The following is a 27,373-nucleotide window of genomic DNA, read 5'->3' as shown; positions in this document are numbered from 1 at the left end:
GTGCTATGTATATTGAGTATATTATTATAGTTTGTTTGGATTCTATTTTGGCCGCTATTGCTTCAAAGTCTTCATTGATGATGTGTTGCGTATGTTGGATAGAATTGTGGACTAGAAGAGCTACCCCTCCGAATCGGTTAGTTGCTATGTTAGTGATTAATGTGTAGTTAATTGGTGTTGGTAAATTGTGTGTGGATTGTATGTGTGTTTCTTGAAGGGATATTACATGGGGTGAGTTTTTTTTAATTATGGTGAGAAGTTCGTTGTATTGGTTAGTGTAACCTTTTATGTTCCACTGCAATATTTTCAATGACATGTATTGGGGTTATAGTTCTTCGTCGTCGTTTTGGCTAGGTTTTGTTTTTGAGTTCTTTATGAAATCAGTTTTGTGCTGGTTTGATTTGGTGTCTTTTGATTTAAGGGTTTTTGTGAGAGTGTTGTATTTTTCTTTGTAGGTACTTCTAAGTATTCTGTCAGTCACGGGTTTGTTTTGTGGCTTACATACTGCTTGCTTAAAGTTAACACTAAAGCAACAGGGGTGGGCAGCCATAGCTACTTAGGCTTTAGGATGGCTTAAAGTCTACAGTTTCAATTTTCTATTCGGTTCTTAATTACTAAGGGTATAATTCATTCATTTTGGTATTCGCTTCTTAATAAATTAAGTACGTTTCAGGTGTATTAACGAACTATCTTAATTATAAGAGGTTTAACAAGTTCGATTTCTTGAGGAAATCGAGAAGTTGAAGGAGGTTGGTGGTCGTAGGATTGGAAAGAAGTGGAGTAAGGTTTTTATTCGGGATGCGGGTTCGGTTGTAATTTAATGCAGTGCATTCGTTGTTGGTTGTTGTCTGTAGCCTGAAGGAGTCCGAATTCATGGGTAAGTCCGGTGTGGCCCAGACGTAATCTTATGATTCGGGTTTAGTCTCTTCGTGTTAGTTTTATTATTTCTTTTGCTTTTGTGTAGTCGCTTATGTTAAGATGGTTGCTGTTTATGGATTGGTACCAGCTGGAGGAGTATTGGAAAAGATTGAGGGAGGTGGTATAGAAATGTTTTTTTAAAAATCTGTTTATGTCGGACCGGTTAAAATTATGTGTGGTGATCAGCGGTGCGATAGTTGCGTTTTTTGCGGCTTCGTCAGAAAATTCGTTGCCACTAATTCCAACATGGCTCGGCACCCACATGATTTTTATTTTGGGGTAGGCTTTATTTATTATACCACGAATTTTCGTAGGATAATAAGCGGTATTTTCTATGTTTAGAAGCAGATTTAGAGCAGATACAGATTTTTCCTTTGTTATTTCGGCCTATCTCGACGGCTTTTAGTATTGCGACAATTTCTGTAGTATAAACTGATGTATAGTTTGGAAGAATGGTTCTTTTTATTGGTTTTAGAGGGGTATCCGATGATTGCGTTATTGTATTAGACAATTTGGCTTGAAGATGATTTGTTCTAATGTCTAAGGGTGGTATGCTCAATTCTAGGTGTAAGTTGATGACGGTCGATTAGCAAAAGGCTCCTAGTGCTGAACGGATTGCATTGTTTGAAAGGTTTGGATCGGTTTGATTTGTTTGTTAAGGATTTTGCTAGTTTATTTATGTGGGGTTGCCATTTGTATTTTCTGTCGAATGATAAGTCTAGCATTGTAAGTTCCGCTACTGTGCATATAGAGTTTGTTACTGTAGAAAGTTGGCAGACACAGTTGTCCTTAAAGTTCCGCTACTGTGCATATAGAGTTTGTTACTGTAGAAAGTTGGCAGACACAGTTGTGTTTTCTGCAGATGTGTATATGCTTGCATTTAGACAGGGATAACGACGCTCCGGATAAATTGCACCAGTTACAGATGTTTTTTAGGTCAACTATAATGTTGTAGTAGTCTGCAAATGCTGTAAAGTTAATGTTCTTGTGTTTACTTATTGTGTCTGATAGGCTGTTATATGCAATGAGAGAAGGGATCACAGATAGGGGGGATCCCTGCGGTATTCCATTGTGAAGTGGTTGAATTAGTGAATGACTGTGGTTGACTTTAACTCTAATTTTCCGACTTGTCATAAATTGGGTTACGTATTTGATTAACCTTGGCCCACAGCCCCATTTAATAAATTGGTTTTCTATCGTGTGCAGTCCTACTTTCTCAAATGATTTTTCAAAGTCAAGAGATGTAATTGAGGCGTGTCTTTTTTCTGAGAGGGCCTTGTTGATCAGAGAGTCTACATATAGTAGACAGTCTGTCACAGATTTCCCCTTTTTAAACCCAACTTGACGACTGTTCAGAAGTTTGTTGGAAGTAACAAACCACCAGAGCCGTTTAGAGATGATTTTATCAAGAGTTTTTGAGATACATGGGTTAAATAGCTCTGTATGATTCAATACTGGTTTTGTCTTTGCCAGGTTTATGAATTGGGACTATTGTACTTATTTTAAAGGCCTGAGGTATAAATCATTTTTTTTTGCCGTTTGCTGTATCATTTTATAGTTTATCTTGTCGTTCCCGGGAGTGTTTATTTTTAGACTGTTCAAAGCTACACAAAGTTCAAGGTAGTCAATGCTTTGTTCCATGAAGTGAGCTGTTTTTTAGGTGGTTCGTCGTTGTTTTGTCTGTATGCGTTTCGTAAAAAAGCTTGCGAAAAGTTGTGACCATCGGATTGATATGACCAATGTTTGAAAAAAACTGTAGCAATATCTTCTGGATTTGAGACTATTGTGTTGGGATTGTTGTTCTGAATACAATGTATGTGTGTGGATCTGTGAATTCCACAGAATTGTATAATTTTACGCCAGATCATGTCTGGCTTTGAGTCGGTTGAAATACTGGATGTTAGTGCGTGAATACTATCTTTTTTGCTAAGCCGAAATTCTCGTCTGAGCTGAGCATTAGTTTTTTTAAATGTATTAGGTCGGACAGGGATATTTTCCTATTGAATGCTCTCCATGCTCGGTTTTTGCTGACTTTTAAGTCGTCTAGATTTTTATTCCACCACGGGACGTTATATTGACTTTATGGAGGTTGGGTTTGGAGAATACTATGACAGGCGCTATTTAATATTATTTTGTTTATGTTGCTGTGTTCTTTGTTTGTGTTAGTTGATACTGGAATTTGGTTATTAAAGCGGTTGGTAAGACTTTCGAATTTATCCCAGTTCGCTCTTTTAGTTATAAACCTTTTTGTGTAGTTTAATAATTGGTTTTCTTGGGCAAAAATGATTATTGTTATGGGAAAATGGTCACTACCCTGGGGAGTGTCCATGATTTTAAAATCGCAGTGAATTTTGAGGTTCGGAGAGCAGAAGGCAAGGTCTATGTGGGTGTACAAATTGTGTGTGGAAAAATGTGTAGGCTGGCCGTTGTTTAATATGTTGTAGTTGTTGCTGTGAATGTAATATCCGAGGATTCTACCCCTGCGATTGCTTTTGGGAGATCCCCAGAGGCTATTCCATCCTGTGATCAGTGTAGGTGTTGTTAGGTAGGGTATCGTGGTTTCTGTATCTGTCTTGGTAAATTTTTGTGAAGGTGGTATGTAGGCTGAAAAGATATTAAGCTTTTTTTGGGAAGGCAAATAGTTTTTGGTTTATGCAGTTTTAAGAGTATTAGTAGATCGTTATAATTATTTACATAGCCATTAATGTTCCATTGTAATACAGTAAGTGTCATATTTACTATTGTGGGGTATGGCGTGTTCGCTAAGTTTTCTATTAGTTATTTGTTACGTTTGAGCTATGGGTATTTTTAGTTTTAGTATTTTAATTTTGTTACTTATATTTCTTGGAAGAATAGTTATTTGGGTGTTTTACCATTGTTGATTTGATCTTCGCCAGTGTCCGTAGACATATTTTCGTCATCATTGTCGTCGTAGAAAATTATTTGTCTGCCTGTGCTTGTTGTTGGTGGTGGGATATGAGAGGTGGAAGCTGATGTTGATGGCGTGTTCTAGCTGAGCAGTTGTGGTCGAGAGTACTTTTGATTTGAGGAGTTTGCAACCGATGCGTACAAGGATCCGTCATGATGGTTTCTGCTTTTGAAAATGTTCCAGGCCGTTCTGTAGTCCACTTTTGGTTTGATTTTAATGGCTTGTACTTCGCGGTGAGTAAGAAATACTGGGCAACTTCTATCTCTGGGATGGTGATCGGAGTTAGGAAGGTTTTTATCCGTGCAAATAATGCAGCTTACAGCACGCTTGCATTTTTGTCCTTTTGCCAGGTCAACGTGATTCGTTTGGCTACACCTATAGCAGTTTTCTGAAGATTTGCAGAAAAGCATCAAATGACCTAAACGTAGGCAATTGTTGCATTGGGGAAGGTTTGTACGAGCGAACTTCGACTCTCTCGTATCCAATGTATACGTAATCTGGCAGGTCTAGTTTTGCGAATGTCAAGGTGATAAGTCCAGTTTCGGTTGGGTCGCCTCAAATAGCTCTCTTCATGATTTTCTTCACCTCAGAGACCTTTTGTAACCTTAAATTTTCTAAGATTTCTTCTTCTTTTATACCTCGACGATCATTAAAATATATAACACCCTTTGAGTAATTCAGGGTTCGGTGTTCAGATACTGCTACTGGGGTATTGTTTGGAATGCTGGTAAGTTTTAATAATTTGTCGGCTTGTTGTTGGTTTATTGTTTGAACTAGAAGGTTCCCGTCGCGTGTTTTCTTGCAGCATACTACTTCGCCTCCGCATGTTAAGTCGATGTTTTTTTTGATGGTGAATGGTGATAATCCTGCTAGGGTTCGGGGGACTTCAGATTGGGTTTCTTCATCATTAATTCTGGTTATTACTAAGAATTTGCTGGTGGGTGATGGCTTTCCCCTCCAGATGTCTGGAGGATCCCGCATAGTTCGGAGTGCTTATATGTTGCTCTGTTGAAGCAGGTGCAGTCAAAGCGGTTGAAATAACTGATAAGAAATAGATGTGTGTTTGTTGTTGTTTGTCTTGTCACTTAGGCTTGACTAGCTGTTAAGTTAGATTTGGGAGAAAGACACGACCGATCGTTATAACTGCAACCCTTTTAGTTTTTGCAATACCTTTCTATTGATGTATCGAACGATTACACTAGATTTTCATTTCTTCGTGTATATATAGTAGTCGCCTTCGCACACCCTCCTGGTGCGCTTCGTCATTACGTGGACTGCCGTCCACAGTGATCAAACAAAAACACCTCTTAACGAGGTAAGAATCTAGTGACGATCCCACATTCAGCAAACAAAAGTTCTGATATCAACGAAAATGTATTATACGATCTACTAAATAAATACAATTTCTTAATTTACCTGGTGTTTAGACAAATCATGTTAGAAATACCTTTCTAACAACATATAGCACAAGCCTGTAGCTTTAGTAGTTCACAAGTTACGAGTGTACAAAATTTAGCTATTTATAGTTGTTTTCTCGCCAAACTAGATAATTTTTCCAAAAGTGGAATAAGTAGCGTTTCTTCTTTTAAGCTGTTTAACATCACCTTAAGGTTCCAGGACCTTCAAATATAGTTTGAGTACGCACAAAAAAGGTTAATGCTGAGGCAGTGTAAGATGTTCTGAACTGCTAAATTTGGGCAATTTTGTTGATTAATACCTTTGACACGAGACTTTTTACAACAATGCGTCGTAAGTCAAAAGTTGAGAAATCGCAAAGGCTATAACAAGGGCTACAATTTAATATGAAATTGTTAAGCAGTTTTTGAGGAATCAGAAAAAAAGTTTAAAAAAATCCAATCAAAAAAAAATTTGGCCCATAATTTTTAAACGGTGGTATAAAGAAAAATTATGTTAGAAAGGCGTATAAAGTATTACAAAGTACATTTCTATCGATATACAGCACAATCAAGTAGCTTTAGTAGTTCACAAGCTACGGGTGTACAAAACCTAGGTACTTATAGCTGTTTTCTCGCCAAACTTGCTAGTTTTTCCAAAGGTGGTGAAACTAATGTCTAGTATTGAGCTGTTCAACATCGTCCATAATTTTCGGGACTCTAAAGTAAAGTTTTGGGACAAGCTGACAAACAAAATCATATTTTCAATTTTAGAAGGGCCCCAAAATCGGAGCATCCGATCTTGACAGTTAAGGTGTCATTTGACGCCTATTTTAAGTTAGAGTACAAACAGGTGAATAGCGGGGGGTATTTATCCCCACCGGCCCCAACAGATCATATTTTCAAAATTTTCACGTTTACACTCTTACTGCTCTTTCTCCCAAACCAATTTATTTTTTTTAAGTCTTGGTACGCAATCCTTTTAGTTTTTGCAATACCTTTCGATTGATGTATCACTCGAAACATTCGGACGATTACATTAGACTTAAAAACCAATTTTGTCCCAATTTAAATATGCGTTTCCGTTGTAAATAGCGCAGTAATTAACACTTGTAGCGTTAGGAAGCATAACAAAATAAATAATTATAATAATAGTCCGCCTTCGCTCACCCTCCTGGTAAGCTACTTTCCGTTTAATTTACAATCTTTATCTAGAAATCCGTTTCGATAACTTAAGTTTATTTCTGATTAAAATTATTATATTTATTATTTAGAAATCCGTTTGGATTACTATAAATTAATATTGTTAGAATTTATCGCGGAATTCGTTTGTATTCCTTGTAAGTCTGTTAAGAACTAACTAAAGCTAACTTAAGTATTCTATAAGAAAGCCAGGCAGAAGGCCCGATGTCGGCAGCGACGGTCAGAACTGACAGCGGGGCTATGGGCAGAATACTGACCTTGTACTTCCCATCCGCTGCATAGCCCGCTGCATTACCTGGCCCTTTTAGTCAACGGCACTAGCGTGGGACCTCTGACTTAGCACCCGGTGCCCGGTGCATTCTCCAACCACTCGGCGACTCGGGCTTTGGATTTTATTCTTTTAGACTGCTGATGTGAAGAATTGCATCCGGTCTTGCAACACTGTTGGGTTCCATGCTAAATCCTCCCTCCCTCCCGCCCTTCACCGTCCTCGGACTTCTTCGGCGTAGATTTTAGTACAACTGTCAATTCACTTTGGCGGTTACGAACGCAACGTCGGCGGAGTTGATAAGTGACGAAGAGGCACACCGAAAATATTACTTAAGTAATACCGATGGGTAAAAGTGGCTTCGTTACAATTTCTTCTTTAAGACGCTCAATGTGTTGGATATTTTTCAATCTTAGTTCGTGAAGAGAGGGCAGGCTCATCTGTTCCTTGTGACCCGTGATGTTTACGTGGGCTTCAGTATGCCATAGTGGTTTTGGAAGAGGGTCTCGTTCACCGTAACGTAGTCGTCGAAAATTACCAAATATGTGCCCCCAGGAATGTTTTGAAGTTTCGCAGCACCATCGTTGATGATAAGTATACCGTCGACGATTGTTGTTATTGGACTGAGGTGGCCTGGAATGGTGCTGCACTGGGCGACAGTTCCGGAAACCAATTTTTGAGCGCATGTTGAGGAGTCAGATTTTCTGCAGAAGATGGTTCCAATTGAAGCGTCACACTGATGGATGGCAAACGACTTTCTGCCACAATCAGCGACCAAGTTGTTCTCCCCAAAGTCTATAATCCTGTTGTTATGGGTATTGTTGGGTATATAGAAATTTTCTTACATTCTAAGTTAGGTTTGGATATTTTATGAAATGCTTTTTGTTCGTACCCAAAGGTACTCAACATGACCACACCCAACAAATCAAGCAGTAGCCAAGTTGGGAACAGTACCAGGCGCTCAGTAGCACCCACTGCATATGAGAATTGCTGATCAGCATATTATATGTCTCACTAACTCACCGTCTCACCGACTCAACGGCACACTGACCAGCCAATGCAGTCAGCACATTTTGCAGTGTCTGCCGAGCCAACTACACAAACTGCTACCATAATCAAAACTCCCTGACCTACCTACCTACTTTAGAATATAGCTCATTCACTAATCATTACACTAAACTTCCGTGTTCCAAGTAGTATATAAACATGTACCAAATGAAGAATAAATCAGTTATCAACACACCTCTTAACTCCGCGGTTCTACTTCCTACATCTGGGAATAGGGCTCGTAATACACTATCTCAACTAGCAGCTAACCACGTTAGCTCACCCTCAGCGCAGCTCCAGCATCTCCTGTGGTCCGGCATCGTAGTAACCATCGTTACCATTGCCGCGACGCGATCGTCCTGCCATCAAAGCGTCCCCGTGCCAGCGACAAGTGCTCATTACCCCCTTGTCCCGCGGTGTGACCCGGAAGTGTCTACTTCGGTTAGGCACAAACATTGGTGACCCCGACGTGATCCTTTAACAACAAAGGATCACACTCAAGCAACCCCCTTCTTACTAAAGGACTCACAGCTTTATCCAGCTTCACAGGATACGCTTCTTCTTCCAGCGTCACAGAAACTTCAGCTTCATCCAGTTTCACAGGATACGCTTCTTCTTCCAGCGTCACAGGAACTTCAGCTTAATCCAGCTTCACAGGCCCTTTATGTTATTGAACTTTATGTTATTGAACTTGGGCTGCAACTTTGTGCTTGACAATGTTGCAATATTTTCGGAGAAAAATATGCGGAAATATTGCTGTTGTTAACTCTCCCTCCTCAAAATCCTTCTTGTCCTCAAGAGGAGTTAGAAATATGGAATGTTATTGAATTCAGATATTATTGTTTTAGTGGTTGATATGGTGTTGGTCTTGTTATTTAGAACTTTTGGAAGTGTTTCCTGAACTTGTAAAATTACTTTTTCTTTTCTTTGGAAACAGGTTCTAAATGTGATTAAAACAAGAACAATGACACATGCTAAAGTGATAATTGTGATTCGGTTTAGGGTCGTATAGCTTTCTTATATTTGTAAATGTCTCTTATTTTTTATGTGTAGGGCTTTTAAGGCTTCTAAGGACAGAATTTGTAGACGCTCGGCTTCTATTGGTGTTATCTGGGTTCGTGGTATTTCAGATCTTGTTATTGTTTTTTCCTTATTTGTGTAGTTCTTTCCGTTTATATTTATGGTATCGTTGAAAAAATGAATTATGAAGGTGCCTTTTAGGTTGCGAGTAGTGTTGTCTGCTATAACATTTCCGTCAAAGTCGTTGAGAAGTATTACGCCATCGTCTAGTTCTTCTATTGGCTCTATGTGGTCCGAGTTACTATAGTCACACAGCGATTCCTTTCCCTGAACTAATTTAGAAATACATTTCGATTCTCTTAGGTCTATTGTGTTTTCTTGCTTACAAATTTTTATGAGGTTGGATGCTTTACAATTTTTGGGTAAGGCTAATATTTTATTGTTTGATACAAAAATTTCGTTAATATCTAAATGTACTACTGATTGGTTCTTAATAACAGGTTTAATTACAAAATTTTCGTAGTTGCGTGGTTCAAGTTCGGGAATTTTGATCATGTAAATAATAGTTGTTTTATTTTGTAAGACAGACACATCAACAAATTCTAACATTTCTTCAACGGACAAGGAGGAGATATTATTTCTTTGGAATATCTTGTTTATTTCAATTAATTCGAATTCATTTAATAATAGGGTATTTATTACGCTAATTTTGGCCCATTGTATTGCGAATTTAATGTTTCCTATTTCTTCTTTTATTAGTCTAACTTGATTTTGTAAATTTGATGTAATTTCATTACTAAAACGATTGTCATTCTGAATAGTGTTTGCTAACATGTTCGAAATTGTGGTTAAGTTATTAATTCTGTCCTGAAGTTGGTTATTAATTATTATTTGCTCATTGTTATTTATTGCTAGGTTGTTTAAACTTTCTTCTATCATTACTAAATCTTCATGATCTGGACTACCTGCGATGTATTTCCAGGCTGAGCCGATCATATTTATTGATCTGGCTTGGCGTTTTTTTGGTTCTATTGTAAGTGTACTAAGTGCTGTGAGTGATTGTATTATTTCGTGTGTTAGAGTATGGTAGTGATAGCTATTTTTTAATATGGTTTGTGTGTGTTCCCTTATTTGAAGTAATTCATTTTCGAGGTGGCTTAGATTAATTAAATGGATAAGTTTTATTGATGATATTTGTAGTTTCCCTATTCCTTTGTGGATTGTTATGGTATGAGCGTCAGTATAGTTTGTTATGTCGGTGGTCGCGGTTACCAATGGTAATAATATTGTAAGGAACAACATCCTGCAATAAAAAAAAATTTCCATTAAACATCGGTTTTTTTAGGGTTATGGGCCGATCCCTCACGAACGGACTGATAACCCCAAGCGGACAACATCTTTAGAGTTATGGGTAATGGGTTTTTTTTTTTTTTTTTTTTTTTATTTCGGAAAAAGATGGACAAAAAATTTCCCTACGGAGTGTCGGACCTAATCTCCTTTAATATTACTTTTGTGAACAATCCTTCCCGCTTCAGTAACTACGGTTGTATTTCTATTTTCTTTCACAATTTCTTTTTTAAAGCGTGGAGATAGTTTTGATCCTAATCTTGTATTTTGTTTAACAAAAATTTCTTGCCCTGGTAAATAAGTTTTTATTTCTTTTCTTTTTTTGTTGTGGTTTTCGAGGTCAATTTTTTGTTTTTGTTGGAGGTTTTCTATATTATCGCGTCTGCTTTTTTCATATTGTTCTGGATCAGTAGTAACGTTTCTTCCAAAAAATATTTCTAACGGTCGTTTTTTTGTAACGGAGTGGATTGTGTAATTATATTCGTAAACGGCTCTATTTAATAGTTCTTCAAAAGTATTGTAAATTTGTTTTGTCTTAATGCATCGCATTATTTCAGAAAGAGTGGAATGAAACCTTTCAATCTGACCGTTAACTGAACTTTTATAAGGTGGGGCTCTAAAAATGGTAATATTTAATTGATCTTTCATCATAAAATTAATGGTTGCTGAGTTAAAAGATTTTTCATTATCCATTACAACGTATTTCGGTACACCGTAGTAAAATAGAACATCGTGTAGCTGTTTTTTAATGTCTTCTGTTGATTTAGATTTAATAATTTTTGCCTGTGCTAATTTTGAAAATTTGTCTATTGCGGTCAAAACTAATTTTCTTTCTGTGGAAAAAATGTCAATGTGAATTACATGTCCTGGGTATTCAGGAATTGGAGTTTCTGTAATTTCTGGGTTAGGTGGGTGTCTATCGTATTTTTCTTCTTTACACACTTTGCATTGTTTAACTAAATTTGTTACTTTTTTTTCATTTCAGGAAAGTAATATTTTTCTGCAAGCTGAATATTATTTTCTTCTGAATTTCTGTGGGCTCTGTTATGGGTTTCTAATATGATTTCTTCTTGGTCACTTTCGTTTGTTACGTCTTCTACTTTATTCTGTGTGAACCTGATTTTAAAAGATCTAAAATGTTCCGGATAAATTCTTTGTATTTCTCCCATTATTTCTTCCGTTGTAAACATTCCATTTATGACTAAAGGATTTAGATATTTTTTAGTAATTCTATAAGAGTTTTTTTTGGAAGGTTTGGTTGAGTGATAATTTGCCGATCAAATGTTGGGAATGGAATAGTGAATTTATAGTTAGGGGGATTTTCTTTATGAATGAATATTTGATTTTTTAATGCATTTATGGGTGCTTCTACGTTGTAAACAAGATTGTGGCCTGAACTCTGAGCGCTATGTTGTGTTATGGTTAATGAACTAATTTCGTTGGTTTTTGGGATTCTGGATAAGGCATCAGCCACTACGTTTTCTTTTCCGGGTTTGTAAAGTAATTCTTTGTTGTATTCGTCAAGGTGTGATTTCCATCTCTTTATTGCGATTCCTCCTTTCCAGTTACAATAGTGTGGAAGTGGTTCGTGATCGGTGTAAATTTTAACTTTGGTTCCACCGTAAAGGTATCCTCTAAGCGATTTTACTGCCCAAGAGATGGCTAACATTTCTTTTTTAGCTGTTTCGTAGTTTTCTTCTTTTTGTGATAGGGTTCTGGATATGAAAGCTATTGGTCTGTCCTTTTGTGAAAGTACTGCTCCTATTGCGTGGTCGGAAGCGTCTGTTGTTAGTACGAATTCCTCATTAAAGTTAGGGTATTTTAATATTACGTCCTTTGATTTTAGGGTGCTTTTAAGTTTATCAAAAGCTTGCATAGCTTCATCGTTGAGGTGGATGGTTTTCCTCGATGAAGCCTTTTTTGAAATACGCCCGTCCTCGCCTCTAAGTAAAGTCGTGAGGGGTTTTGCTAGTGTGGCGTATCCCATAATAAATCTCCTATAATATCCAGACAGTCCAAGGAATGCTCTTAATTCTTTTACAGTTTTGGGACAAGGGTAGTTGGCGATCGCTTTTTGGGATTTGTCTCTATTCCTTTATCTGATATAACAAAACCTAAGAATTCAACTTTATTTTTATAGAACTCGCACTTGTCTAGTTGGCATTTGATATTGGCATTATTTAAGGTCTCAAATATTTTTTCTAAGTTTTTGGAATGGGTTTCAGCGTCCGGACTAAATACAATTATATCGTCGATATAAATGTAAGAGATTTTACCTATGTGTTCCCTAAGAATGTCGTCTAATGCTCTTTGAAATATGGATGGCGCGTTTTTTAGCCCAAATAGAAGTCTTGTGAACTCATATTTTCCGTTGTTCGCGGAAAAGGCAGTTTTTTCCACATCACTTTCTTTTAAATCAATTTGATGGAACCCGCTCTTGAGATCTAACACAGAAAACATTTTATTATTTCCTAATTGTGCTAAAACTCCATTAATATCTGGTATGGGGTATCTGTCTGCTATTGCTACACTATTTAATTTCCTGTAGTCTATTACCATTCTGTATTTTTATACCCGTTACTCGTAGAGTAAACGGGTATACTAGATTCGTCGGAAAGTATGTAACAGGCAGAAGGAAGCGTTTCCGACCCCACAAAGTATATATATTCTTGATCAGGATCACTAGCCGAGTCGATCTAGCCATGTCCGTCTGTCCGTCTGTCCGTCTGTCCGGATGAACGCTGAGATCTCGGAAACTATGGCAGCTAGGCTATTGAGATTTGGCGTGCAGATTCCTGAGCTTCCTACGCAGCGCAAGTTTGTTTCAGTAGACTGCCACGCCCACTATAACGCCCACAAACCGTCCAAAACTGTGGCTCCTACAGTTTTGATGCTAGATAGAAAATTTTAACTGAAATGTAATGTTCTCATCAATACCTATCGATTGACCCAAAAAAAAATTTGCCACGCCCACTCTAACGCCCATAACGCTTAAATCTGTATACCGCCGGTAGGTGGCGCATTTTAATCTCGCTTTGCTGCTTGCATATCTCCATATAGCTGAGTAACGGGTATCTGATAGTCGAGGTACTCGACTATAGCGTTCTTCCTTGTTGTATGTTGGAACTATCTGGTTTTTTTGGAACTATCCAGACTGGTGAGTTGTAAGGTGATCTTGAGGGTCGTATTATATTGTTTTCTAAAAGTTCTTCTATCTGTCGGTCTATTTCGTCTTTAAGTGCCATAGGCACTTGGACTGGAGTGTCAGTGTTTGTACGAATTTCAGCTTTCACATTTGTGGTGTAGGTCAGTTTTTCGTAGTTGGTTATTCTAAAAAATAAAGGTATGTGTAGTCGTATGGGTATTCCTGGTCTGCCTGCTCTATTGTGTCACAATAATCGGAAAGAGTTGCATGGTATTCGGTCGGGGTTTCCTCTTGAGTTTTTAGAGTTTGGTCGTAATCTTCGAGTGATGGTGATTCTTCTTTTACTTCCGTGGAAGTACCCGTAGCTGATTGAATATTAAAGTTCCTAGATTTTTTTGCTGTCTCGTTAATTGGATTTGGTGGTCTTTTGCCAGTGTCAAAGCGTCCTGGTTTATTCATATAATTTATCTGTTTGGTTTGTAGAGTCCTGTCTATGTCCATTGGTTCAGGTCGTGGTTGTGGCTTTGCGGCCAAAGGTCGAGGGGGTGGTTGGCTTCCTGAAGACCGGGCCGTTACATAGGGGCCACTTGTAAGTTCTGGTTGCCATTGAATGGTTGTCGGTGTAGATTATAATGTTGTCTATTTGAGTTGGGTTGTGCAAAGGGGGTCTGGAACTGGGCGTTCCCTGTAGGGATTGACCATTGTGGCCAAATTGGTACAGCTGGTTGCATTTGTGGCTCGAACCGTGAAGGTGCATTCTTAAAGGACGATTGTTGCCCTCTGTTGGTAGCGTGGTTAGCGCGGAATGCCTGATTCTCAAGCTTTAAGCATAGGTGCAATGCTGCCGGAAGGTCAGCAGGTTCTTTCATACCAAGTAGGCGAGATAAGTCGCCACGAAGTCCGCGTACAAAAGTGTCTAAGGCTTTGTCCCTATACATTTTGGTCATCAGTTGTTCTGCTTCAGGTCCTAATTCCATACAGCCAATTTTATTAAGTATCAGGGACACATGTTTGTAGACCGCCTGATGGAACTCTTCTACAGTTTGATTAGTGCCCTGGCTAATCGTCGTCATTTGGTACTCAAGGGTTCCTATATCCCGTTTACCTGCGTAATGGAGGGTTAGACATTTCGAGATAGCATTCCAATTTAATGGAATGTTGTAGGATTCCAATGCAGTGTCTGCATTTTCTCCCGTTATTTTGTTACGAATAGTGTGTAAAATACCAAAATATTTAGCCGTTCCTACAGTGTTTTCATATGTTTTTAGCACTCTACCGCCTCCTTTTTTCCAAGAACTAAATTCCGCTGGATTTCCTGAAAATTCTCGCAGTCTTTTTACTATGTCTGGTACCCTGTCTAGACCTTCGAGATTACCTCTATTTTCTAGAAAAATTTCTAGATTTGGGGCACATGCGAAATCAATCCCTGGATTTTGTGCTTGTCTTAATAAAACTGGTAATTGCTCTGCAAGTATTTGCCTGACGGCTGCCTGTAATTCTTCTGCTGCCATGTTATACCTGTGTTGTTGTTGTTGAATTTCTAGTCTCTGAAGTTGCTGAACTAAATGAATTTGGTTTGGATTTACTTGCTGTTCTAAAACTGCGTTGGGTTCTTCTGCTGGCTGTTGTTGTTCAAAATTGATAATGGGGGGTCTTATGAGATTTCGCTGATTGGCCATTTGTTTTTTTAAAGAAGGGGAATATTCACATGTGTGTCTTACGCATTAAAGTAGTTTTCATTTCAAATATAATAATATTAATGTGAAATTAAATGGTAAAGGTAAAATTGTTGGGGGAAAAATTTTTTCAAATTCTTAATATAATTTCTTAAATTGTAGTTTAAAATTTGAATGTTTTTTTTTAATTTTAATTTGGTGCAATATTATTTAATTTTAATTTTGTGCAATATTATTTATGTTTGATTTTATTTGTATTTCAATTTTTAAATTTAATTTTAATTTAATAATTCGAGTTTTATAATTTTTAGATTCAAATTTTAATTTAAACTTTACGGCTTTTATTTATTTGTAATTGGTTGCAAAAATTTTTAATTTATATTTTTGATTTAGTTTGGTTTCTTATTTGTTTCACTTAATCACTATTTTCACTTAACTTAACTTTGATGTGGCTACTTCTCCTGGTGGTCCGGATGTCTTCCTGTTTGTTGCCTACTGAGGATCCTGCAACGCACACGAATAGAGAATGTCCTGCGGGCTTGCCTGACAGTACTTGTAGTCCACCGATGGAATAGCAATTATATTGCCGACCGGTTGTCGTCCTCAGCTTCAATTTTATTATGAAGGAGTTCCTCTGATTCTGACCTGAGGGGGCCAGCGGAGTTGCACTTAATAATGTTCCGCACTGATCGAACTTAATCAGATGTCCCCGCGTAGCACTTTAAAGTCAACGGAGTTGCACGGATTTATTAGCACTGATCGAACTTAATCGGATTTACTCGCGCTGGTCCCTGTTCGGGCGCCAGTTAATTTCCAAATAATTAAAACTTCAAAAATTGGATTAAGATGTCTTATTTATTCGAGATACAAATTGGAACTACTCTACTCTACATAGCGATCCCTATTTAAAGCTGTGGGTTGGGGCAGCGACGTTGGCTTCGGCGGCAGCGGCGCTGGCAGCGGCGTTGGTAGCGTTGACAAAATTGCTTGGTTGCAGAATCTGCAGGGTCTGCAGAATTCGTATTCCGTACTTAGTTGCGGCTGACCGGATGCTCGTGTTTATGTTATTGAATTTTATGTTATTGAACTTTATGTTATTGAACTTGGGCTGCAACTTTGTGCTTGACAAGTTGCAATATTTTCGGAGAAAAATATGCGGAAATATTGCTGTTGTTAACTTATATATTCTTGATCAGCATCACTAGACGAGTCGATCTAGCCATGTCCGTCCGTTTCTACACAAACTAGTCTCTCAGTTTTAAAGCTATCGGTCTGAAACTCTCCCAAAAGTCTTCTTTCTTTTGCAGGTAGTGTATACGTCGGAACCAGCCGGAAAAAATGATCTTTGTTGTTTTTATACCCGTTACTCGTTGAGTAAACGGGTATACTAGATTCGTCGAAAAGTATGTAACAGGCAGAAGGAAGCGTTTCCGACCCCATAAAGTATATAAATTCTTGATCAGGATCACTAGCCGAGTCGATCTAGCCATGTCCGTCTGTCCGTCTGTCTGTCTGTCCGGATGAACGCTGAGATCTCGGAAACTATAAGAGCTAGGCTATTGAGATTTGGCGTGCAGATTCCTGAGCTTCTTACGCAGCGCAAGTTTGTTTCACTCTAACGCCCACAAACGACCCAAAACTGTGGCTCCTACAGTTTTGAAGCTAGAATAAAAATTGTAACTGAAGTGTATTGCTCTTATCGAAACCTATCGATTGACCCAAAAAAAAGTTTGCCACGCCCACCTTAACGCCCACAAACCCCCCAAACCTGTGACGCCCAAAACTTTCATGCTAGATGAAATGTATTCGTCTCGTCAATACCTATCGATTGATCCAAAAAAACATTTTCCACGCCCACTCTAACGCCCATAACGCTTAAATCGGTCTACCGCCGGTAGGTGGCGTATTTTAATCTCGCTTTGCTGCTTGCATATCTCCATTTACCTTTGGTCCCTTTAGCTGAGTAACATGTAAGCTAATAAGCTTGGAAATAACATTTTTTAATTAGTTCTGAGTTTTGAAACTAATTTTATCAAAATCTGACGACTATATCATGCTAATTTTATCAAAATCTGACGACTATATCATGCAGTTGCCATAGGAACGATCGAAAAAATGGTGGAAAAATAATATGAAACAAAATATAGCTTTGGTGTTTTTTAACATGTAACTTCATACGCTTGGAAAACCCATTTTTTATTTAGTTCTGAATTCGTATTTAATTTTATCAAAATCGGAAACTATATCATATAGATACCATAGGAACGATCGGAAAATTGGTGTGAAAATAATATGAAACAAATTATAGCTTCGGTGTTTTTTTATTATCTTGTACTATTGGGAACAACATTTCTTGCATTTTTAAATTTAATAATTATAACTGCAAGGGTATACAAGCTTCGGCTTGCCGACGCTAACTACGACCGATATTCACTCGGCACCTCAGGCTACCTGTAAGATTGATCTCGCACAAGTGCACTGAACGAATAGAACACTGCTAATCTAAATTTTTGCGACCACGATTTCACTCATTAATTCTTGTAGATATTTTTCCTTCACATTTCTTTCCGGCTTTTACTTTTCTCAACTCTCATTCTTTGCTAATTCTTCCTTTTTTTTAAGCCACTCACATTTCTTTTTCACTTTGCCACTAATGTACTCACATAATTAAAACAATAGCTCCTTGGAGGTTCTTCATCATCGTCCCTTTTTCCTGTCCAACGGTGAGTCCGGCTGCGCCAGTTACCAGTGGTGGGTTGAAGCTTAAATGATGATGGTAACACAGAAGAGTATTTTTAGTAGATATTCATTTTATTTTGTAGATAAGACATAAGAAGTGGCAGGTTTTATTTTTGATGATCCTGTCGGGGTCCTCTCTCGGCAATTTCCCTTTCGCTGGGTCCTAGTAGTCAACTCTCGTCTAATATGCTTGTTGGGTATATTTTTTAATAATTGTTTGGGAACAAACCTATAGGTGAAGGGGTGTGGGAAGTTGGTTATTGGAAACTCTGGCTCCTTATTATTACTTATTAGTTTTCAACGCAGTGTTGGAAACGTTTCCGTCTCCAAAAAGTATTTACATATTCTTGATCAGCACCACTGGACGAGTCTATAAATCCATGTTTGTCTGTCCGTCGGTCTCTTTATTTCTACGAAACCTTCCCAAAAGTCTCATTTTTATTGCAGGTTGTATTATAGGTTAATACAAGCCGGATCGGAAAACTTTGTCCTATAGGTTCAATAGGAAAAATCGAAAAAATATTGAAACATTTTTTTTAAATTATTGCATTGGTGTTTTTATACCCGTTACTCGTAGAGTAAAAGGTTATACTATATTCGTCGGAAAGTATGTAACAGGTAGAAGGTAGCGTTTCCGATCCTAATACCCCCTTCCCATACAGTCCATCCGTTAGAAACGGTTGGGATTTTTGACAAATGTGAAACTCCGATTCCCACAGGGCACATCCACCATCTACCATCCGACAACAGCTGTCAAATCAGCTGAGGCTTATAAAAACACAAGCAAAAATTGTTAAAGTGGATTTTGCCAGACCAAAATGAACAATTTACCAACTATTTTGGCTGTTGTACAACAGCAAAATCTTAAGTTGAATCAGCTTTTATTGGCAGCCAATTCAGAGGAGTGGAATGACGACGAATTGGATTTGTACGAAAGCATTTTTTCTGCAAAAGAGCAAATGCCACGAAGTGTGTGGATGCTGGTACGTGCTCTTAAAATGTATTAAAAATACGATTAAAGAATGCGAGTTATGTTAAACAGAAACGATACGGGACATTTTGGGAGAAGGATATACCGGAAAACAACGACGAGTTCTTCAAAGAGAGCTTTCGTATGGAGAAGGAGATCTTTACGTTTTTGGTGGACCGACTTGGTGTTTTGCGGAAGAAGGACACCAGCTGGCGAAATGCCATTCCTCTTGAAAGGCGGATTTCTATAGCCTTGTACACCTTGGGATCATCAGCAGAATATCGTTCCATCGGAAGGCTTTTTGGAGTTGCACAGAACACTGTGTGCAAAATTCTCCACGAATTTTGCCGTGCACTCATTTTTGAGTTTGCCAGCGAGTTCATGTCACCGGACTATCTTACTCCAGAAAAAGTGGACGAGTGTGTCAAAGGATTCGAAGCAATCGGATTTCCCCAGTGTCTAGGTGCAATTGGTCAGACATAAATTCATTAAATCAGTTCATGGTCTTAGCAATGTATAATGTGTAAGTGGTTGTCACATCGAAATAAAACCGTCAGCAGCAGAAGCAGTCGATCACCACAACTACAAAGGCTGGTACTCAATACTACTATTCGCTCTCGTGGATTACAGGTAAGCTGCGTTCTTCTAAGAGCTCAAAAATGTTCTAAGCGCATTGTATTTTAAATTTACTACAGATACAGATTTACCTATGTAAACATCGGCTCTGCTGGGCGCTGCAACGTCTCCATTATATTTCAAAAGTCGAGCCTGGCAAGGAAAATGGTGTCTTCTTCGTTTCTTCACGAAATAAACAAGGGAAATTTGTGGCGTTCAAGGTCCGGTGCTGCTTATTGGGGACTCTGCCTTTAGATTTTCCCAAACGCTGAGGAAGCCGTACCCATTTTCCACAACTGCATCTGAAGAACAGCGAAATCTTAACTACAATCTGTCTAAAGCTAGGCGAGTGGTAGAAAATGCATTTGGCCATTTGGTTTATTGGGAAAGGTCTTGACAGCCACTACAAGAATAATAATGAAGCCATTCTAGCCTGCTGCATTTTGCACAACATTTTAAATGAGCACAACAGCGCTATAAATGAAACTTGGCAACAGGCTGCAAATGACCTACGCGAACAACCAAATCGGACTAATATGTCTGCAGGTTTTAGCCAACCTGCAGAAAAAATAAGAGCAGCTATTTCCCAATATTGTCTAAATGGTAACAAACAAAGTTCATAAAATCACTGTGGACGGCAGTACACGTAGTGGCGAAGCGCGCAAGAGAGCGTGCGAAGACAACTACTATATATAGCCGCAGAATTGAAAATCTGCAATTATTGTCCGATCATAACGAGTGATACACCAATCGAAAGGTATCGCACTAACTAAGAAGATTGCATACCAAGACTTTCAAAACATAGATTTGTTTGGGAGAAAAAGCGGTGAAAGTGTAAAAGTAAAAATTTAGAAAATTGGAACTGCTAGATACGGTGTGGATAAAAGCCCCCGGCTGTTTAACTAGTTTTCTTACTGAGAATACGCGTCGAATGATACCTCATTTGTTGAAATCCGATGTTCCGTTCAAAAGTAATTCAAGAAACAAGATTTTCTTCTTCTTCCCAAAATGAAAATGTTTGTCCCTTTGTTTGTGGGTTTGTATGCATCCCATCTTTGTTTAAGGGTTTTGGAAACCCTATGGGTGTATAAAGTAGCTTGAAATAGGAAACGTTTGTTCTACGTCTTTTGGGAAAACCCACTAGTTTAGCGGAAAATCAAAAAAAAAAGCCAGATTTAAAATGCTTATTGTAGCTAAACAACTAATGCTACAGAAACGTGCTATATATCCCTGAAAATACTCTAATTACTTTTCATATAGTAAAAATGTCTGAATATAATAGATTTAGAGCTATGACAAAAAGTTATTTTTTAAAGCCACTTTTTGACTATTTTCTCAAAATTGAATCGAACGATTTCTTTTTAATTTTTAAATCATTTAGCCCTTAAAATTCCTCAACTTTTGATCTATGAAACTTTTTGCCCTAAAAATTACCGTTTGGAAGATATTAAGCGATAAATAGTGCAACTCGTTTCAGCTCCGTATACGAAATATTTTATACTTATTGGCAACAAGAAACAAGAAAAAAACCAATTTTATGAAAAAATTCTTATTCGATTTTTTCAAACGGAAAATCTGTTATGGTTTTAGGGTCTTTTACTTGCATGAAGCTAATCAAAATAGGAAACTTGATCTTTTTGTTCTACCACTTTGGAGTAACCCTCTAGTTCGGCGGGAAATATAAGAAACGACAGGTTTCTCTTGGAATCTGAAACTATACTGCCCTTGAGATTCCAAACTTGTGCTGTTAAAATAGGTAATTGAAGTGATAAAACTTTTTATAAAGTATAAATATTTTAATATTCATGGGGACGACTCCTAGTAATGGTATTGGGGTACTTAAACTTTTGTGCAAAAAACTTCTGATATCAAACAAAAACACCTCTTAACGAGGTAAAAAGTAGTGGCGAAAGCGCTCTTAACAAAAATTTCTGATATCAACAATTGTGACGAAAAATGATATTATATTCGATAAAATAAATAAACTATATTAAATTGATGTATTCGGCACGCTACAGCAGAAAATTTACGTGTAGGTAAATAAATATTTACTGTTGCGGGCCGAAATCATAAATTTAATATAGTTTATTTATTTTATAGAATATAATATCATTTTTCGTCACAATTGTTGATATCAGAAATTTTTGTTAAGAGCGCTTTCGCCACTACTTTTTACCTCGTTAAGAGGTGTTTTGTTTGATATAAATCTGTTTGTTTTTATTTTATTATAATATCACATTTTATTTGGTCTATTTATTATAAATTATAAAATTATTAGGAATTTGTTGATTTTCTTAACAGATCCAACAAATCCGACTGGAATTTTGCTTGGCTGTCTGCCATTCTCGACAATATTTCTGTCTGCGCTCTCTGCTCCTCCAGTCTTTCTCAAGCTATCTCCACAAGCTCCGACTTGTGGTCCACCTTTGCGCGCTTAGCAGGGGGCGCAGTGCTGCCTGAGCGTTGACTGCCGCTGCAGGTAGAGGCTTCCCTGTCATCTGAGACTACATCCAAGAGCTCCACAAAGTATTCCCTAGTATCTGCAATAAATAAATTTGTTTAGATAATTTTAAACCAAAAATATAAGTATGGGGACATACTCTCGTTCTCCAAGGTGTTCTGCTCCATGTTGTAGATGCGGTATGCGCCTAAAAACGAGTGGACCAACTGATAATGCTGCCACGAGGAAGGAGCGCCACCGCTTGGCCCCATTTTACTTTTTTCCTGCCTGCAAGGAAAAGTATCGTTGAGTGGATTTCCAATATGTTGTTGCGCGAATATAAGTTACCTGTAATTTTTGGTCAGGTTCTCTATTTTTGTTCGGACGTCCTTGTAGGACACATCAATCCCAGCATCCATTAGGGTCTGGGCCATCTCCATGTATATATGGACATTTTTTCTAGCTCCCCGCAACTCCTCGATGTTCTCCTGCCAAATATCGATGAGCAGGACCTCCATCTGCTTAGTCCACCTCAGTTTGCCACCGGCAGTTCGCGTGTTATTGACTGTAAAATTAAAAGCAATAAATTATTAAAAATATAAAGAGCATTTATGTTTATACCTATTGCTTTGTCGCCTTCCATTTTTAAAAGTTTCCCGTCATCATTGTTTACGTTTTCGTAGTGAATTTTCCACTTTCCACTTTCAAGAAGAAAAGTTTAGGGCTTCCACCCAAAATTATCGCCTAACTATCGCATAAAATAGTCCGTCATATTTGGATAGGGAACTAACTGGGAAATTTTCGGAATGGCAAAACCTTATGGAGCATCCGTTCAACGGATGGTAGATGGTGGATGAATCTCTGTGGGAAGACCCTATAAAAGTGGATTTATTCTTGATCAGAATCACTAGCCGAGGAGATCTAGTTATGTCCGTGACAGGACCGACTATATAAATGCTGAAATCTCCAAAACTACAAAAGCTAGAAAGTTGGGACTTGGCATGTAGATTCTTGAGCTTCTGGGACAGCGCAAACTCAATTCACGTAATTCACGTGCCATGCCCACTCGTACGCCCAAAAACGCTCCACACTAAAACCAGTCTATTACTCACATTTGTGAAGATTTTGTAGGTGGCGCTATTGCGGGGTGTGCAATATTGGAAAAATCGCCTTGCTGCTTGCGTACCTTCATCTCCATCGAACTCCCCCTAAGTGAGTAACGGGTATCTGATAGTCGAGGTCGCCTATAACGTTCTCTCATGTTCATTTTATCAAACAAAAACACCTCATAACGAGGTAAAAGTCTAGTGCCGATCGCACTTTCAGCAAACAAAAGTTCTGATATCAACTTTTGTGACTAAAATGTATTATACGATCTACTAAATAAATACCATTTTTTTACGTGGTACATAGACAAATTATTTTAAAAAGGCGTACAAAGCTTTTAAAAATACCCTTCTAACAACATATAGCACAAGCCTGTAGCTTTAGTCGTACACAAGTTACGGGTGTAAGAAATTTAGCTATTTATAGCTGTTTTCTCGCCAAATTTGTCCAAAAGTGGTAAAAGTAAAGTTTCTTCTAGAAACTCTGGGAAGTCTCTTCCCAGGACCTTCAAATAGAGTTTGGATACGCACAAAAAAAGGTCAATGCTGTTCTGAACTGGTAAATGTGGGCATTTTTGATTAATAACTTTGACACGAGACTTTTTACAACAATGTGTCATATGTCAAAAGTTGAGGAATGTCAAGGGCTATACACCTTGGAATTTAATCTAAGATCGTAAGAGCCGTTTTTCAAGAATCTGAAAAAATTGGAAATAATCTATTTAAAAAAAACTTTTGCCCATAATTTTAAAACAGTGGTATTTAGACAAACAACGTTAGAAAGGCGTAACAAAGCATTTCAAAATACCCTTCTAACAACATATAGCACAAGCCAGTAGCCTTAGTAGTTCACAAGTTACGAAATCTAGGTATTTACAGCTGATTTCTCGCCAAGCTAGCTACTTTTTACAAAAGTATTAGAAGTAAAGTTTCTTCTATAACCTTCAAATAGAGTTTGGATACGGACAAAAAACGGTTATTGCGCTCAGTCAGTGTAAGATGTTCTGAACTGGTAAATGTGGGCATTTTTGTTGATTACTAACTTTGACAAGAGACAGCAATGTGTCGCATGTTAAAAGTTGAGGAATCTCAAAGGCTATAACAAGGGCTACAATTTAATATGAATTTGTCAAAGCAGTTTTTGAGGAATCAGAAAAAAGTTTAAAAAAAATCCAATCAAAAAAAAATTTGGCCCATAATTTTTAAACGGTGGTATAAAGACAAATTATGTTAGAAAGGCGTATAAAGTATTACAAAGTACATTTCTATCGATATACAGCACAATCAAGTAGCTTTAGTAGTTCACAAGCTACGGGTGTACAAAACCTAGGTACTTATAGCTGTTTTCTCGCCAAACTTGCTAGTTTTTCCAAAGGTGGTGAAACTAATGTCTAGTATTGAGCTGTTCAACATCGTCCATAATTTTCGGGACTCTAAAGTAAAGTTTTGGGACAAGCTGACAAACAAAATCATATTTTCAATTTTAGAAGGGCCCCAAAATCGGAGCATCCGATCTTGACAGTTAAGGTGTCATTTGACGCCTATTTTAAGTTAGAGTACAAATAGGTGAATAGCGGGGGGTATTTATCTCCACCGGCCCCAACAGATCAAATTTTCAAAATTTTCACGTTTACACTTTCACTGCTCTTTCTCCCAAACCAATTTATTTTTTTTAAGTCTTGGTACGCAATCCTTTTAGTTTTTGCAATACCTTTCGATTGATGTATCACTCGAAACATTCGGACGATTACATTAGACTTAAAAACCAATTTTGTCCCAATTTAAATATGCGTTTCCGTTGTAAATAGCGCAGTAATTAACACTTGTAGCGTTAGGAAGCATAACAAAATAAATAATTATAATAATAGTCCGCCTTCGCTCACCCTCCTGGTAAGCTATTTTCCGTTTAATTTACAATCTTTATTTAGAAATCCGTTTCGATAACTTAAGTTTATTTCTGTTTAAAATTATTATATTTATTATTTAGAAATCCGTTTGGATTACTATAAATTATTATTGTTGGAATTTATCGCGGAATTTGTTTGGATTCTTTGTAAGTCTGTTAAGAACTAACTAAAGCTAACTTAAGTATTCTATAAGAAAGCCAGGCAGAAGGCCCGACGTCGGCAGCGACGGTCAGAACTGACAGCGGGGCTATGGGCAGAATACTGACCTTGTACTTCCCATCCGCTGCATAGCCCGCTGCATTACCTGGCCGTTTTAGTCAACGGCACTAGCGTGGGACCTCGGCGACCACTCGGCGACTCGGGCTTTGGATTTTATTCTTTTAGACTGCTGATTTGAAGAATTGCATCCGGTCTTGCAACACCTTTGGGTTCCATGCTAAATCCTCCCTCCCTCCCGGCCTTCACCGTCCTCGGACTTCTTCGGCGTAGATTTTAGTACAACTGTCAATTCACTTTGGCGGTTACGAACGCAACGTCGGCGGAGTTGATAGGTGACGAAGAGGCACCTCGAAAATATTACTAAAGTAATACCGATGGGTAAAAGTGGCTTCGTTACAATTTCTTCTTTAAGACGCTCAATGTGTTGGATATTTTTCAATCTTAGTTCGTGAAGAAAGGGCAGGCTCATCTGTTCCTTGTGACCCGTGATGTTTACGTGGGCTACCATTGATACTGCTGGATTCTTCTTCAGTATGCCATAGTAGTTTTGGAAGATGGTCTCGTTCACCATAACGTAGTCGTCGAAGGTTACCAAATATGTGCCCCTAGGAATGTTTTTAAGGCTGCCGTCTTATTGAAGTTTCGCAGCAGCATCGTTGATGATAAGTATACCGTCGACGATTGTTGTTATTGGACTGAGTTGGCCTGGAATGTTGCTGCACTGGGCGACAGTTCCGGAAACCAATTTTTGAGCGCATGTTGAGGAGTCAGATTTTCTGCAGAAGATGGTTCCAATTGAAGCGTCACACTGTTGGATGGCAAACGACTTTCTGCCACAATCAGCGACCAAGTTGTTCTCCCCAAAGACTATAGTCCTGTTGTTATGGGTATTGTTGGGTATATAGAAATTTTCTTACATTCTAAGTTTGGTTTGGATATTTTATGAGGAAGTGAATCATGTCACTATTTTGAAATGCTTTTATCTGGGATACTTCTAAAAGATCAGTTTTACTAAAGTTTGAGAGCTTTTCGTGATTAATTTCTTTGATATCAATCTCGTCCAGAATTACAGGATTTATTAAGTTAACCTTTGCTAATGTTATTCAGAATATTACGTTTCCAAGATCATTTATTATATTTATATTTTTGGCCAAAACTATTTGAAATAATTGACTTTTGTCCAATTTGTCTGATTTGTAAATTGCATTTATTGATTTGGTTAATTCGATTAAACGTACAAACTCTAGAATTTATTTCTACCTGATTACTCTCTGATTCAATTATCGAAGTCTGGGTTACCTGCAATTGCTTATAACGCTGATCCTAACATGTTAATGCTCCGTGCTCAATGATGATTTCCGGAGTGTCTAAGATACCCTAATTCGTCCCAGATTGAGACGTCTTCATTCTTCACCGGTATGTAGTCCGAACGTGAATAGTCATTTATTTTAAGGCAGTGGACTTCGAAAAGGTCATAGTCAGAATAAAAGTCCAAAGCATTAACGTAAAACAAGAAAGAAGGAAACAAAAATCTTAATTTAAAATTAACTCTAGAAAAAATAATTTTTAGTGGTTTATTTTAAATTGTCCTTAAGGGCATCCCTCCCTTTTTCGAATATAACTTAAATAAGATCGGGCGACTTTGTCATTTAGCTGCCACAGAAACGATCGGTTAATTAATGCCAAAAGAATACATAGACCGTTATATTTCGTTTCCGGTAAACATGGACGGTAGTGAACTTAAATGGAACAATATCTTACAATTTTTAGTTTTTTAAAAATCGGAAAGCTCTGTACATATAATGCACCCACGAGAAAAACCTGCAAGGGTATAAAAACTTCGGCGTGCCGAAGGTAATTTCTTTTCTTGTTTAATTAGTTATGAATTTCGAATTCAATTTTACCAAAATCGGACGACTATATCATATAGCTGCCATAGGAACGATCGGAAAATTGGTGGGAATGTAATATGAAACTAATTATAGCTTCGGTGTTTTTATAACCTTGCGGAGGGTATAATGATTTCAGTCAGAAGTTTGCAAAGCAGTGTAGGAGACGTTTCCGACCCCATAAAATACATATGTTCTTGATCAGCATGACTAGACAGGTCGATCTAGCTATGTCCGACTGTTCGTCTGTCGGTCTTCCTGTCTGTCCGTCCGTTTCTACGCAAACCAGTCTCTCAGTTTTAAAGATATCGGGCTGAAACTATCCCACCTGCTCCTGCGTCGTTAACTACTTTCCAATATAATAATAAAGATAATGGTTTTAACACAAATAAATAATTTGCATTCAAACGGCGGGCTCAAGCGAGTTAAAAATGTAAACATTTGGAGTATATAAAATCGGTAATTTAGACACTAGGCGAATAAATTTGGGAGCGAATATTAAACAACAACAGAGAGCGAAACGCAACTTTGTACCTGGATT

At 37.8% G+C, this 27,373-nt stretch overlaps 2 protein-coding genes and 1 long non-coding RNA gene across 5 annotated transcripts in view; 1 reads left to right on the top strand and 2 right to left on the bottom strand.

Moving 5' to 3' along the window:
- Positions 1-27,373, top strand: part of LOC139354512 (troponin C) — a 98,427-nt gene that overhangs the window by 46,825 nt on the left and 24,229 nt on the right. The window contains exons 1-3 of one of the 2 annotated variants that reach the window (XR_011605472.1): positions 18,349-18,669; positions 18,729-19,286; positions 19,352-19,616. The exons of the other annotated variant lie outside the window; for it this stretch is intronic. The gene's annotated coding sequence lies outside the window, so the exon portion shown is untranslated. Of the gene's footprint in view, positions 1-18,348; positions 18,670-18,728; positions 19,287-19,351; positions 19,617-27,373 lie in introns of those variants that run through there. 2 annotated transcript variants of the gene reach the window in all.
- Positions 17,738-18,296, bottom strand: LOC139354517 (uncharacterized). 2 transcript variants are annotated; one of them, XR_011605481.1, is made up of 2 exons: positions 18,028-18,296; positions 17,738-17,915 (listed from the first exon to the last, which is right to left on the bottom strand). It is a non-coding gene; the product is annotated as an uncharacterized lncRNA (long non-coding RNA). The 2 variants fall into 2 exon arrangements; XR_011605482.1 differs by having other exon boundaries at positions 17,974-18,105.
- Positions 21,506-22,331, bottom strand: LOC139354515 (myb/SANT-like DNA-binding domain-containing protein 1). The gene is made up of 3 exons (XM_070998757.1): positions 22,060-22,331; positions 21,872-21,999; positions 21,506-21,811 (listed from the first exon to the last, which is right to left on the bottom strand). Exons 1-3 carry the CDS (start codon positions 22,227-22,229, stop codon positions 21,660-21,662), a joined length of 450 nt encoding a protein of 149 aa, XP_070854858.1. The 5' UTR covers positions 22,230-22,331; the 3' UTR covers positions 21,506-21,659.

Source organism: Drosophila suzukii (assembly GCF_043229965.1).
Source record: "Drosophila suzukii chromosome 2 unlocalized genomic scaffold, CBGP_Dsuzu_IsoJpt1.0 scf_2c, whole genome shotgun sequence".
NCBI lineage: Eukaryota > Metazoa > Arthropoda > Insecta > Diptera > Drosophilidae > Drosophila > Drosophila suzukii.
The sequence above is the reverse complement of the archived record's forward strand: the minus strand, read 5'-3'. Positions and strand labels throughout refer to the sequence as shown.

Coding starts and splice junctions, on each gene's coding strand:
- LOC139354515 (XM_070998757.1), bottom strand. CDS start 22,229: ATGGAGGTCCTGCTCATCGATATTTGGCAGGAGAACATCGAGGAGTTG. Junction 22,000..22,059: donor AACCTGACCAAAAATTACAG/GTAACTTATATT, acceptor TTTTCCTTGCAG/GCAGGAAAAAAGTAAAATGG. Junction 21,812..21,871: donor GAACACCTTGGAGAACGAGA/GTATGTCCCCAT, acceptor TATTTATTGCAG/ATACTAGGGAATACTTTGTG.